Source organism: Salarias fasciatus, chromosome 15 (genome assembly GCF_902148845.1).
Source record: "Salarias fasciatus chromosome 15, fSalaFa1.1, whole genome shotgun sequence".
Lineage (NCBI taxonomy): Eukaryota > Metazoa > Chordata > Actinopteri > Blenniiformes > Blenniidae > Salarias > Salarias fasciatus.
Window position 1 is genome coordinate 21346359 of NC_043759.1, and position 15617 is coordinate 21361975.

Below are 15617 nucleotides of genomic sequence, written 5' to 3' on the forward strand. Positions count from 1 at the left end.
CCCAGCTTTAGCTGAGATAAGTGTTAAAAGTTGCTTTCAGACATTTTTTTTGCCCGTTTCTTTCAGGTGAGATCCGTAAATGATCATTTATAACAGGGGTGTGGAATCCTGGTCCTGGAGGGCCGCAGTCCTGCGCGTTTTCACCGTTCCCTGCTCCAACACACCTGGATCTAATGAGTGTATCATGATGAAGCTCTGCAGAAAGCCTGATAATGAGCCAATCATTGCTATCGGCCGTGCTGAAGTGAGGAAGCGCTGAAACTGTGCAGGACTGCAGCCCTCGAGGACCAGGATTTCCCACCTCTGATTTATAACCACATCGATGTAAAGAGCATGCAGTGCAATTTCCACCCTTTTGTTCACATCCAGAGGTCAACACTGTACGTGTCACGAATGCGTTTAATCTAGCATGTAAAAGACACGCAGGAGTTGTTCGCAGTTCCTGGAGCTGCTAGCAGCATTAATCGCACATGCAGGAAATGCACAGAAAAGCATTTTAGCTACAGTAAGTTTGGAATATGTGCGGGTCTCTGTTCGTTTCCACTTACTGCTCTGTGAGAAATTCTGCCGAGCAGCAGCTCGCCGTGGGAGTTTGAGCTATAGAGCACAGAAATAGGCAAAAGACGGAGTGAAAAGCAAACAGGAGTCAACATAGGAAATGTAGGAGAAGGAGGGGTGGGGGGTGGGGGTGTCATGGTGACACAAGGCCTCAGGGTCTTTGGGTCATGAAAGGAAGACAGCTGTTTGTCACCCGATGTGACACTTTGCACAGACACTTAATGAAATGTCCAGATCAATAAATGATCCCATCCCTGTGTCTTGAAATTAAGGAGATCAGTCACTTCTCTCGACTGCTGTGTCACTACCTTCCCATTTCCCTCTTTTACTCCCCCTGTCGCTTCCTCTCAAATGAAGTCCTATGCAGCCACGCGGCTATACTTGCTTTAACAGAATGGTTTTGGGGAAATAAACCGATTTGTTTTCTCGCCACGAGTCAGATGACAGGATCAATGCCGTTTTCCGATCTGCATCCTAAATTTTAAGCCAGAGCCAGTGAAAGGTCAGTCTAGTTTAAGCAGTAAATAAACCAACGCTAAAGATGGCTTCTGTTAAAAGGAAACAGATCTTTGCCCAGCAGTAGGTTGTTTCTGCTTCACACAAAGTGTGCACGAGTCTGAACACACCCTCCTTTAATGGGAAGCGGCATACTGAAGCTGACTTTAAAGAATGGGCTCGGCTCCAATTTTGGGGAGCTGGTCATCTTATACGCCATTTTGTACTTTGCAAATTTGTTCCGGAATCGCTATTTTGTTACTGAAGTACCAGACATTCCATGACTAAGGTTAGCCCTTAATCCATCTTCTATACCATTTTTTTCAACTCAGGAACTGATTCCAGGGGCGAGCCAAGGTCAAGGTAACATAAACCCACAGGAATTAGTCTTCCTATATGCAAGACAAACCTTTGTGCATACATGTTTTTCCCTCTTTAATCGGGAAAAGCTTGTGCAACAATGCACACGGATTATCATAATTGAGTTTGGGTTATGAAAAGTATTGGTGCCTAATCATGCCAGCAGAGAGAAGATATGAATAAAAGACCAAATTAACCTGTGTGCAATGGTATTTACCTCTGTTTAACTGATGAACATCAGCACTACAGTATTACAGCTACTACTTTTAAAAGTAACCAGTTACCCTTTATTTTCAGTAACTAGTGACAATACTGAAAATAAATCAATTCATTTAAAAGCATAAAAAAGCCTAGTTAAGATTTTGGACCAGGTATGAAATGACCCGCATAAAATGAAAAAGAAGTCTCTGAACAGCTGGTAAGCGTATCCCCAAATTTCCATCTTGCTGCGATCGACCAATATCATTAAACAGTAGTGGTGGTAAACCTCACACGCAAACAAAGAACACTGACGTTAAGGGCAAAAGACAACAAAAAAAAAACGTTACATTCACCATCTGCCACTCTGCTTCATGGCGAGCCAGATGAGTCAGTGTCACACACACCCCATGAAGTGGTTATGTAATCTCAAACCTTATTGATTAGAAGTGTTGACTAAGTATTGACTGCAAAAACAAAGAGGAAATACTGTCACGGGGGAGGGGGAAGTGAGGACATAATTCAGCCGTGGCCTCCATCTTTTCCCGTCCTTTCTCCTCTCTGCTGCTCAGTAAATGGCCAGTGGGATGACGGCGCCGGTGGTGCCGGCGGCGCCTGCGGTGCCCTCCTCGCAGAAGACAGATATGCCCTAATGCACCAGCAGCTCCGAGACCGGTTGAACATGTCAGCCTACGCACACGCCCGAGCCCCCGCATACATACCAAGCAGGACGCGGGAGCCTTCTGGGGGACGAGCCCTGTCGCCCCCAGCAATCACATGCATGCGCACACGGTGTAAAGCAGGGACGGAGGGCGTAGGGAGGGATCCACACCGTTTGGCACCTTTTTTGACTGATATGTGAATTATCACCCTCCGCATGGAGAGAGAGAGAGAGAGAGAGAAGACCACGGATATGCACCTGGCGAGAGCCATCTGACAGGAGATGTAATATTTAACCACATGGTGCACAAAATGAAAAATTCACTATCGCTGTCTGAGATCTGTGTTTGTATGCGGAGGGAGAAAGCACATCATCGCTAAACAGTGGTGCAGTTCTCTGCCTTTCCTCCTTTGGCTTATCAATACTATTTCATGAGAATTTCATGAGAATGTTAAGCGTGATGCAACGCACGCCGCCTTGCAGGATAAGGTGAAGCTCCGCTTCGTTTCAACTTGATTTATGGCACCAAGACGGTTATTGGTCACCTGCTTCAAATTTAAGGCTTACTGCCATTCCTGTTTATTATCAATATACTCAAATTTACGCTACATGCTGTTTTCTTCCGTCCTAACCTTGCTGCATTTCGCGGTGTTGAATTTAATGAGGCCTGAGTATCACATTTATTTAACAACTAAAGCAACTAAATTAAAATAGCTAATCAAACAACCCACAGGCCCTATATTAGAACTTATTAGTTGGGTTACCCTTCGATATAATGTGACTGCTGTGTGTGCTTAACACTCTGATGACTGACAACAGCCGGGGCGAGGAGGCACATCACATGCACAGTGAGGGATAGCCATTGTGCTTTGCTGGAACTCCTACACATGCTAAACTGATTAGATTAGATACCAATTAGATACCCTGTGAGTCTGTTATGGGATTCAGGTCGTCACAGCTGTATGATAATAGGACTCGGCAGAAAGGGATATTAAATTAAACCGCATTTACACAGGGATTCTTCGCTCCACACGGACACCTCTCTGGATGAGTTTTCCTTTTAAGCTTCATTACAGCTTTATGAACTTCAACAGCCTGGAGTTGGGGTTATCGTCAGGCCCTCGGTGCTGAATGCTAAACAAACGCCGGGTCCCTAACATGACCAGGAATGTCCTCTGATCACTAATCCCACCATCTCAGAGCTTTTCTTTCCACTGTGTACGTTAAAATGGTGAGATTGAGAAATTAAGACGATGGTATCCTGCTCTCTTGAACAGGAGTGGAGATAGCAGATTGGCACTGCCTATCAGTGTTCACACACATTAGTCTCCTCCTAAAGGCTTTGATCTTCTCCGCAGAAATTGAGTTTGCTCGGCCCGAAAGAGATTCTCCTCAAAGGTTCACTTAAAAAAAAAGAAAAAAAAAAAAACTATCAGATGGAAACTTTAAAATCCAATTCACACAGATACCAGCTTGAATTTTTTTGTGTGCATGTTTCCTCAAAAGACAAATGGGATTCGGGTTTTGCTGCACGAAAGCTGAAAAAGTGTTCCCAGAATGGGGAAAAAAAAGGACCACATCAGATTTGATTCGACTGCTATTCAGTATTGTGGTGCTGACGAGCCTTAACGACATGATTTCTTTACCTCCAGAACAAGATTGCCTGTGACAATCCTGACAAACATGCAACAAAAAAAAAAGAGGTTCAAAACAATTAAATGCTCCTAAAATGTGTCGTCCTAATGCTACATAAACATGCTACCACTTGGTAACCAGCGCGCCACTGATAAGAGGCTTTAAATTAAAATCAATTACCAATTTACAGGCCCGACTTGGGCAGAGGAGAAGCTCATGGGTTACACAAATGCTCCCTGCTTTTATGGCCTGCCTGTGCGAGTGGTTTGCTGGAGAAGGAGGCGGCTACGGTGAGAGGGAAGGCAGCTCATTTCTGGGTTTAATGGAGATGTGGTGATTAGGTGGGATAAGTGCGATTCTGGAGGTAATTTGATGTAATTAAAAACCTTGTCGGCACGCATCCCTATTCTTTCTGCGGCATAATGCGAGTCATCTCTTAAAGCGTCCCCTGAGATGCAAATTCGATGGATAAGTGAGTTTGTGTGTTTTAGGAAAGAGAATCTCCAGCGCAGATATTAGCTTATCTGTTATTCTGGGAAAGAAGATGTGCTGGCATCAGTACTAATAACCACTAAAGGACCAAAACTACTCAGGTGAAAATGAATGTCGAGGACGTACGTATAAACTACATAAAAAGCTTTAAAAAAAAAAAAAAAATAGATCTTAAGTAACAAGAGCAAGTTGTTTGTGTGAAATCTGTGGTGGCAGTGTTATCTTAAATTACTAAACCAGCACCTAAATCTTTGAGCCTTCGAAACAAACCACTAGGCACAAGGTGGTCACATTATAAAAAGGTGGATCTTAATGAGAAAACGGATAGCAATTCACTTTCCATCAAGCCGGGCTTGAGGAGTGCATAAAGTCCAAAAGACAATTTGGGTCTCACCAGCAAATCCATAAGTCATTTCAACTAATCAAGCACTAATGCATCATGTTTGTGCAATTGTTCCAGTCAATTACAACTTATCAGAACCAGGCAGAGAGGGGGAATGCACCCCATTAGGCTGCTTGGCGTTTACTAGCTTCTGATGTTTACTGAAATTGACTAATCGACTGCACTATGCAAAAAACAATGAGAGTGAAAGCCCGGGAGGCCTGGTATAATTTTCTGTCTGTAGCAGAGACCAAATGCTGCGACGTCGCTGCTGCTGCTGCTGCTCTTTAGAGGTGGAGAGAGACGGAGTGAAAAGAAGAACCCCCTTTATCATCGAAAGCACACTCCTAGATCGACTTTAATAGTATAGGCAGACCCGCCTGTCCACTGTGGAAATCCAAACCTGTCTATCACCCACAAAAGCTTCAGACTGATGGAAAGATATTCCAAGAAAAGAAAACAAAATATCACATAGAGTGAGCCCGAGCATTTCATTCAGCAGTCTGTCAGCAGAAATGTCACCGTTTATAGACTCTATGGAGGCTGTGGAGCTTTACAAAGCTTTCACATCAGACGGAGAAAAAAAACTGAATTAAAATAATGAATTATATATATATATATATATATAAAAAAAAAAAGGAGCTGTGCTATACAAACACCTACGCACCGACAAGATTTCATATGCCCACCCTTGCCCGGATCTGTCTACAGAGCGCTAAGCCTGCCTTTTCGAAAAAAAAATATAGATCATAATTGAGCACTGTCAGCATTGGAACAATCTCAATATTCAAAAGTCTCACGCCTTCATTCACTCACTCTCTCCCCCTCCTTTCGCTCTCTTCTCTCCCATCACCTTTCTAACATCCTCAGGCAGCACAGCTTGTAGTCGTTGAGCATGCACACAGGCACCGAGCAGCACCGCTCAATCATTCCACTGCAACTCTCCAGGCTCATTTCTTTCAGGCAGAAATCTAAGCTGTTTACAATTATATATATGGTTATCTGCATGCCATAGTAATAAAAAACAGACATTAGAACCCTGTGAAGAGGATCATCACCGAACCTTGTAAATTGTGCACACTTTAGCACGCGGCAACAACCGTGCACACCGATATGCTGGGAGCGAAAAGCTCCAAATACACAGAATGAATCTTCGGAGACACTAACACTGATGTCAGCTCATCTGCACCCCAAAAACAATAAGTGGAAGCAAGAGGCATCACGGATGATTTTACATTCATTTCACGCTTGGTGCCACAATGATCCAAGAGGCATCTGTGCCCACAAAATGGCAGCTTATGCTCGGGGCTTTGCATGCTTTGCATGGATTTTATTAGTGAGCGCCAAAGGGTGTCAGGAGTATGCAACCTAAGATTGCTTTATCCCTGGCAGCCGGAGAAAGTCGGCTGTGCAGAGCCGGTGTCCACCTCTAATAACTAATAATAACAGCACCTCCACAGCTTGAGGCGGGATGCCTTGTTTTTTGATGTTGGTCACTAGTTCACTAGAACGGCCTCATTTCGGGCCTTAAGAAGGGAATATTGCATCCGCAGAACCGAGTGATTCATCACCTCTGCTCTGTGCCAAATGCTGTTCAGAGGGGTTTGCAGTACATGAAATATAAACTGAACATGAAGAGAGGGTAGCATCTGAAACGGCCCAAATCCACAGGGGGACAGTGGAAAGTTCTCCAAGATGCTTAGAACAACCTGTCTGCCAAGATTCCTGATAAATAAATAAAACGAAATGTGCACAAGTGCACTGAGGAGACCTGGTACTGCTTTAGAGGCAGAGCAGTTGCATAAAACATTTTTGCACATTATGATTATTGATGATTATTCATTTGAGTGATGCAAATTAACTGATTTATATTGTAAAACTGACTTGCATTTAGCACCTCGAGAGAAGATTTTTATCAAACAAACAAGGGCAACATCTCATGCTGTAAGGACACAACACACCAGGTGCGGGGTAAAACCTCCTCGCTTAGCAGGCGAATCTTGGTCAGCGAGTGTAGAAAAGGCCCACAGAGGAAAACCAAATTAACACAACTGCCTCCTTTGTGCTCCACAAATGAAAAAAGTGAATTTCTATTAACCCATTTCTGAATGCAGCGTGGCCATCGCGGCGCGTCACGGGCTGAGCGCCTGCTGTCCTTTTGTGTCCCGGGCGGATATCTAGGGCAGCCCTTCATGCTGCAACTACTTCAGTCGGAGGTAAAAAGGAGTGTTTATTATGACTTAAAATACCCTATCAAGGCCTTCTGTTGGGCTGACATTGGCGAGTGCGGAGAGGGAGCCGTCTGTTTACCGTGACGTGAGTGGGGGGGGGCACCGCGCAGAGAAGTTCCATCCAACATGAATGCATCCTGGTGGCTGTTGCCTTGGGCGTGCTATTGAGTGACGCCGAGGACAGATTACGCCGCATCTGCATTGTTATTCTTTTTCTCCACACAAACAGCTCTACAGTTGAATAAGGACAATTTTAAATGGTAATGGAAAAACACTGGTGAACCGTGCCAGAACAAACAAACAAAAACAAAAACAAAAAAAACAGGCTGAGATAGGATTTTGCTGTAATAAAGAAGCAGCCTATAACTTTAGATTGAATAAAGCAAGATAAATAGTCAAAAGATTTTATTTAGCAAGGCAACTGGTTACAAGTACAGGTGCAGCAGAAATTGTCTCGTGGCTTTCTTTGACACTGGCAAATTCAATTAAGAGCAGGCAAAGTGTAACCCCCCCTCTGCCCCCCCAGTGATTTCTGGGATCTGGATGCCAGTTTGAGAACCACTGAGTCAGGCAGTCATTCAGAATCCGCCTTTCTCGTGTCACAAACCCTTCTGATTCAGCTTGGGAAACAGTTGTCACTGACTGGGAGAAACTGGGGGGGGGCTTAATTATGAATGAATGGAAGACACTCTGCATGAACCAGATCCTTGTGGCGGTGCACTACGAATGAACCCACGCCCGTGGCCAAGGTAATGGGCCTTGCTTATTCTGTTTTCCCCTGGGAGGGAGTGGCATGAGCCGATGAGATGGAAAAGGGTTAAGAAAGACGAGGCGCTAAGAGAGAGCCAAGACGCCATGACAGACAGAACTGCCCGCTAATGGAGACCACCTCACCCTTCCCGTCTTCTCGTGCATTAACGGCAGCGCGTGCTTCCATCTTGCCGACCCTGCGCCACTACAGCGGCGGCAGCAGCTGAGCCCAACCATCTACATCCCAACGAGAGGGCATGTCCACTTATCCGCTGCTTTTAACGCCACATTCAGAAATATCCCTCGGCTTTAAAAAGCCTTCCACGCAACTTTCTCCATGCCTCCGAAGGGCGTATCGCATCCTTGCCGCCACTCTCTTATATCTGAATGTCACAGGCAATTCTCGGCTCCAGGCGAATGGGAAAGGCGGGAGAGGAGGGAGGTGGCCCAGATAAAAGCCATATAGAGCTGCAGATACCAGAACGGCTCCAGATAGGCACACCCTCCCCCTACACTGCTGCAGGTGGAGATCTGGGATAACCTCCACCTTCCTGCATCTTGACCTCCCACCGGAGGAACTCTGTGAGCAGACCGTTACGGACCGACCGAGTGGCGGCAAAATGCTTTGCTCCTTCAGCCTTGGCACAGAAATCTGAATCTCCCCCCGCCAGGCGCCGCCTCCGTTACCAGGCCTGTGTCATATCTCGTGACATAACCGACTCTGTGATCAATTAGCCTAATGGCTGCCTTGCTGAGGTGCTCCATGTGAGAACTTGCTGCCGATGTCACAAATTAATCACCTGAGTTACCCTTATTAATTAAGCCTCTGGTGGAGGCTGATAACGACTCTCCCAAGAGCTTCTAAACTGGTGGTCCGGATCTGTGACATTTGGCTTTTGGAGATAAAGACTGCAGCTAAAAGTGGAATATACGCACCGACTGTTGGCTGTCACCCTTAAAGAAGACAGAAGACAAAAAGTCTGTGCGGATTCATTAATAACAGCCTTCTCTTTTTTGAGCTTGACTTTATTTCTTTCACACTGAACAGATACGGCAGTGAAAACGTGGATTCGGCAGCCATTATATTAAGTAGATTTCATGAGGATTGAATGACTCCTACAGAATACCTGTCAGGTGTTACTCTTGTTAAGATGATCTGATAATATAGTGAATATTCCCCAAAGATGTGAATCTCAGGAAGCAGGTATCTTCCATGACAACTTCCATGCAGAGCTTAATAAACAATGTATGTATTAGAAAAAAAAGCTGTTTGGAAGAAAAGAGTATGCAGTACCAGGTTTCCTTCTATTAAGTTAGAAACAGAATGACTTAGTGTCTATTTTTGAAAGCATGTATAGCAGGATTTGTGTCACACCTGTCTTTTTGTACAGTACTGTATGAATAATGTTCCTCAACTCATGCTATGAGTTAAAATAAAAATCCTCCACTGACGCATCAATTCATGATGATGTCTCTATATTTACAATTCATTCTATAAACGGCTTTATTGTCACGGTTTGGAATAAGACGAATGGGAAACATACTGCAACAGCCCTGAATCTGAACAGTATTTACAGTGGCAAACAGAGGCCTTCCTCTCTCGAGAGGCCACCATCTCCCTTGGAGGAGCAATGGGTTACTCATACAGCAGGGGACCCATTTAGGACACTCTCCTGAGAGACAAGCACCACCTAGTGTCCGCCTGCTGTACTGAGCACACACATGACAAATGAACAGAATCTTCAAGCAGTCACAAAAAAGGCCACTTCAATTGTTGGCGCACGCGGCTTCAACCAATAAAGACTTTTTTTCTGATGTCACATCCTTGCAGTGAAGCGGGATGACAGTTTCATAAAGAAAAGGCCTCGGCTGTGAATTTGCACAGAGGGTGAAATGACTTGAGCAGAAATCCTTTCTTCGCTCATCGCGCATGAAACATCTTGACACCTGTACGTCTGCGCAGCTCAAGGCTGCCGAGGGCTCCTCCGCCAACCCGTCTCAGTCTTTTTGCCTGGAAAGCCAGAGGGCATCTTTCTCCAGATTACAAGCAAAAAAAAAAAACCTGCTTACCTGTGATTTGTTCGGGTAACAGCCTCATTAGTCTGCCCCTCTGCCCGTTCTCGACCCTCCCTTCGCCCTTAGGCACCCGCCGTTTGCCACAGGTGGGCATGTAATTGCTCTGTGGCGTGGTCATGTTCTGAGTGGTTTGGTGAGAGCGGGCCTGCTAATGAGGCTGCTCACTGCGTTGCTCCACCACTGCTGAGAAATGTAACCTCTGTGTGTGTGTGTGTGTGTGTGTGTGCGTGTGCGTGCGTGGCATCACATACATCAGGTATTCTGCTGTAATACGACTCGGCTGCTTGCTGGAGCGTCAAAGACAGAAAAATTGAGAGGAGAAATAGACGGAACTGAGCGTTTTGTGTCAGGAAGAAAGGTGAGAACATTGCACAGCATTTGGAGGGAATCTGTTTGGGAAGTGTGTACCTCCCGCCTCGGCAGCAGCCTCGCTGCTTCTCATTAAATGCCTCCTATAGGGCCAGCATGCCGGATTATAATGCAGATCTTGTCAAGAGTGGTCGGTGTAAACGACAGCTGAATGCTTACTCGTGGTGCACGGCTTGTCGGCGGCCTCGCCCTGAGCGCTGCTCCTGGCCGGCTCCTCTCCGGCGCCCGGGTGCTTCCTGGTCGCCACAGCACTGGGAGGTGCCGGCGGCTGAGCCGGCATCTGGAGGCCTGCGGGGCCCACAGAGGATCGGTTATCCGCCACAGACGATGCTCTTTGTGATTTGTGAGCATCTCTCGAAAAAATGCACACTCTGTCTCTGGCTTAAATGCCGACAGGATGGAGTGCTGCTGTGCATTAAACACCATAAGACTCACAAAGCTGGACAAACTTTGGCCAATTTTCAGGTCACACTTTCTTCTTCATCAGAGGGGGTGTCGTGCTGAACGAGGTACAACTGCATGCCGCTCAGTCCAGATATTAATATAAAAAAAAAAAAAAAACTAGAAAGCTATAATTTGCAGTGGATCTATGTTTCACTCAGCGCTGGAGTGTGACGGGAATAAAAATCAGGACTGGAGCACTGAGACGCGCAAGCAGCGGAAAATGAGACATTTCAACTCTGACATCAAGTGATATTTAAGTTTTTAGCCAAATTTATCACAGCTGCTTTCATCTTGTCACGGGGGAGAGAAAAGAAAAGCCTCCCAGACACACTGGGAGTTTGTGAGTACTGCTGCAAACCGGACATCATGCAGCGCTGCACTAATTGATAGCTTTATAGCGGGAACCTTGACTGGCAGATGAAATATTTACATTTCTGTATTCCTCGTCTCACGCAGTTGACTTCTGGTCCTGCAATATTAATTTAGCATTCCGTGCTTTCAGCAGCTTAAAGAGGGAATCAAAAGCATCGGGGCGACTTCTGAAAATCCTTCTTCTCTTTGATAAGTTTCATGCTCGACATCGAGAGTCGGGGGCCCCTGTGACTTGAGCCAGATGTCAATGGGCCCTCGGTGTCGTGTTGCAGACGATCTTTCAGAAGAGAACTCAGAGTTTTTCTTGAGCAGTAACTACAAAACACACTGGGATGGGCCAGGGTGGAAAAAAAAAAATAAAAGAGGAAGTGAGTGACAGTCACATCGCTTTGAATAGTACACATCCAGAATATTTCTTAGGGAATGCCCTCAGCGGAGAAATATGTTTCTGATGTATGGGAACAGTTTTGTTTCCGCAAGACAGAGAATTTAAAAACTAAAAAATCCTCAACTGTAGCGAGATACAAATCATGTAGTGGTTGTGTTTCTTTTCAGATTTTTAATAACAAATATTGCACGATTTACTATGACACTTATATCCACTTATATCATTGCACATATCATCCATAATGTTACCACCTCTGACAGGCGAAGCCAAAAACAAAAACGCACTCTCTCTTTATGTACGTGTTATTTGGTGTGATATATGAGGCAACATCGTTTCCCTTAAAACATTTAGGTGAGTGTGTGAGGATTTCAGCTTGTTTAGACCAGGCCAACATAGCATTTGAGTTGCAGCATCTTCACGAGCACAAACCTTTGCCGTCGCTAACTCGTAGCATTATGCAGGCCTTCATTAGTATTGCAAAACCCTTCCATTGTTTCTATTTCTTTATGTAGAGCTGCTGCAATTCTTAATTTCCCTCAGGGAACCTGCCCAAAAGAATCAATAAAGCTTTATCTATTCTGCTCTAATAGTGCAGCTCTTGAAGGGTTTTCCTGGTCTGCAGTGGTCAGTATCCATCAAAAAACCTGGGACAGGGTCAAGCAGCCAACTCCCATTGATGCATGTGGAGAATGAATGATGACCTGTTTGGTCTGAACGAAGAGGTAAAGCTGGTTCGGACTGACCGCCTCCACAGATCGTTGTGTACGGAGCAGGAACACAGTTTTCTACACAATATGAGGCAGATGGTGATCAAAGCTATAGGTGATTGGTATACTTTGATCTATCAGTAATATGTGTTAAAGGTGGAAAATGAATCCATGCACAGTGTTTAGTGAGAACTATTTCTATTGGAACACTGGCTCTGAGCTCAATGTAAGGAAATGTGCTAATTAGATAATTCCCATGTGGGCAAGTAAAGCAACAGGAATATTTGCATATGATTATATGCCTTTGTGCTTAATATTTGACAACTTACATGAAAGTCAATACTCAGTTTAAGTGTGCCGTTTAACGACACTGCACGTGAGCTTCTATGTGCACTAACCTAATTGAGAGTGAGCCGACGTCCACTCCGCTCGGGGCTGTTTGGTGAGTGTACAAATACAGAGCGTCAGGCAGACAGCTAGCACAGACGGTACCGTCTGAAACGCTGCAGCCTGGGGCGCCACTCCTCCCTGCACCACACGTTCTGCACTAAAAACCCACTGCTCCATCAAGTAGTGCCGGGCTACCCTACAGTTTCTTTTTTTTTGTTCCCCTTCCAAAAGCAGGTTTCTATTCTCTGAAATGATCTATCAAAGACAACAGGAAAACAAAGAGCGCGGATAGAGGGCAGACTGGAAACCTCGCAGCCAGCATCGACCCGCACAGGCTCATTTTTCAGCTGAGTGAGTTTTTTTTTTTTTTTTTTTTTAATTCACTTACATTTTTATAAACAAATTTTATTTTGAAGAGGTGTTATTTAGTCTGCTGAATGGATAATACAATGAAAAAGAACATTCCTGTATGAAGACAGGCCGTGTAAACAAAATAACGGGTATTTATCAAGGACGAGTTATTAAAGTTAATCATTGTGCTTTCTAATAAACAGCAAAGTGCTAATTCATTGTGTTTGGGCCTGCTGAGTTCTACGTGTTCTCTGCATTCCGTTGCCAAGTGGTGGCACGAAGCGCCTACCTCTCTTTTTGTGTGCCTCCTTGATGTCCTCGCACATGCGGTCGAACTCGGGGTCCAGCTCGGCGGCAAATATAGCATGTGCCGTGTCCTTTAAGCTGCACGCTCGGTGCCTGATCACCTTGTCTGTAAGAGAAAAAGAAAGAAAAAAAAAACGGGAAGGACAATGAAATATAACTTTAACGCCGCATTGTGCCGATGCTGCTTCCGTTGAGATGTATGTGCGTTCTCAAGGACGTGCCCTCGGCGGGCACGAGAACAATTTCTGCTGGAGCATTTTATGACGTTCTCGCCGCTCCTTCCAACAACGGCATGTTTTCGCCGCCCGATCATCATGTAGGGGCGGAGAGGCAATAGCAAGTCCGCCTCACGCAACTGCATCTGTGAGAAAGGCAGTTGGAGGATTTTCTCACAGCTGAAATAAAAAGGAAAAGAGCCGGCTTTGGTGAGAAGTGCTCATGTTCAGACACACATGAAAGCGCTGAGATCACCACTTCGCACGTTGGAGACAAAAGCGGATGCATGCAGACATGTATACATACAATGAGATTTATTGTTTAAACGCAGGCTCATTATCGGCGGAACTCCTACTAACACCTTCAAAACTGTTATTCTTTTCACATGTTCCGGAGCATCATTAAAGCCTTTCCATTCCTGTCGCCGTGGAGGGAAGGGGAAAAAAAAAAAAAAAAAAAAAAAGGCCATGCTGCAGAGGCAGGCTGAAAGTACAGCTACTGTAAACAGGCCGTCCGTCCCTCATTACAGCCGGAACTGGGAGAACAGTTCAGGAATAAGAGTGACAGAGAGGTCACAATCTGCCGGCTTCCATCGTCTAATTGGAAGATGGCGGCTTAATTGCAATGGAGGCCATTTCTGCCCGTGTGCTGCTCGACTCTCTGGCTGCCTCTGACTACATGCGAGTGCATTATAAGGGCAAATATGCCCATCAGGGGGAAGGGGTGTCAAAGGGCAGGAGGCGAGCAGAGAGCTCATCAACACCCTTATGGGCTCTGCCTGAACTCTCCATCAAGAGGAGACAGGTGCGATCTGACATCCACGCCGACACGGTCCCTCACAGTTAAAGAGCTGTTATCGCCATCTCCCCGAAGGAAATAAAAGGCCTTCATGACACTGAGCCATGCTTTGGAGCGCAGAGATATCGCCCTCTTTAAAATAATTATTTTGTGAGGTGAGGAGGTAAAAGGCGCGGGAGCCAACGCGGCTGCATACGGGGGAGTCTTTACGGTAAAGTCAGCGTGAAGGACGGGGAGCGATGGATCACTGAGGGGCAATGAGGAATTTTTTTTTTCCCCCCCCCACAGCATTTGGAGAGACGGGATGGAACTTCCACGGGAGCTGCGTAATTGTGTGAGGACTGGGTCCTATTCCCGCAGCCGAGCACATGCAGCTTCGTTAGTCTTCTTTATTAAACTGCCTAATTGCATTTTTCCCCTTTAGTGTATCATTTGTAGCCCCTGTATTCCAACAAATGACCCAGGACCTCGCCTGCAAAGACAGATATGATTTATTCATCCGGGCAGAGAATTGCCTCCCTCTAGAATCCAGCAGCTATATTCTTACAGCGGAAGCCGCAAAAACACACAGAATAGCATTAAAATGGTCACCGTAAACTGCACGCGACATCCGCTTAATATCATGCTAATGCAACGCGATGGCTGCAAAGCGCAATCTCCGCTGCTCGTGCTTGATTATCATCTCATTTTTCAGGTTGATACACACAATGTACACACATCTCCCCGCATCAGATATTGCCGTTAAGCAATGCAAGTACCTCATTCGCCCAACAAATATAAATCTAATATATCTGCGCGCCATTGCAAACAACTGGCCTGTTTGTTTGTGTGCACATGTGTTTCTGCACTCATTACGAAGCCAATATCAGGCTTATGAAAAGGTGCTGAGATGGGAACCAGGAAGAGGAAGAAAAAAAGAAAATCTTTCAAATTGCAAGAGGCGCAATTAAATTTTCATGCATATGTTGCCTTCCAAAGCCAGGGAGCAAGGATTACTCCGTGGAAATGTTATTTTCAATGAGAGCTGTATGCACTGTACTTCATCTGAAATTCCAAGTGGAAGGAGGGGGGAAAAAAAAAAAATCTCTAAGTTTTGCTATTTTTACCGCTGGTTTCTTCAGAGGTTGCTAAAACATTGAATCCAATTACTCCTCGCTCACACCTTGGTGCTGAAGTGGAACACAATAACAACACATTTCTTTGCTTTTGTTTTTTGGGGAGTCCACTACTGACTTGACAGAAAAGCAGATACTATATAACTCCTTCGGCTCCTTCTATAGACAGGTGGTGAATTCAAGGGTTCAGTTAGATATTCATCAAACTGCTTGACGTGGTTGTTTATTAAAAGATGTTTGTATTTTTCTGATCTGTGCTAATTGTTTCTTTATATTTGTAGGTGTTTGAGTGGCCGATTGGTGGTATCTGTTGCACCGCTCCA

At 45.2% G+C, this 15617-nt stretch overlaps 1 protein-coding gene across 2 annotated transcripts in view; it reads right to left on the bottom strand.

The window, feature by feature from the left end:
• The window catches only part of atad2b (ATPase family AAA domain containing 2B), a 67202-nt gene that overhangs the window by 30508 nt on the left and 21077 nt on the right, over positions 1 to 15617 (bottom strand). For both annotated transcript variants that reach the window (XM_030109882.1, XM_030109881.1), the window contains 2 exons: positions 13149 to 13271; positions 10367 to 10495 (listed from right to left, as the gene is read on the bottom strand). In XM_030109882.1, coding sequence (XP_029965742.1) covers positions 10367 to 10495; positions 13149 to 13271 — 252 coding nt within the window. The remainder of the gene's footprint in view (positions 1 to 10366; positions 10496 to 13148; positions 13272 to 15617) is intronic.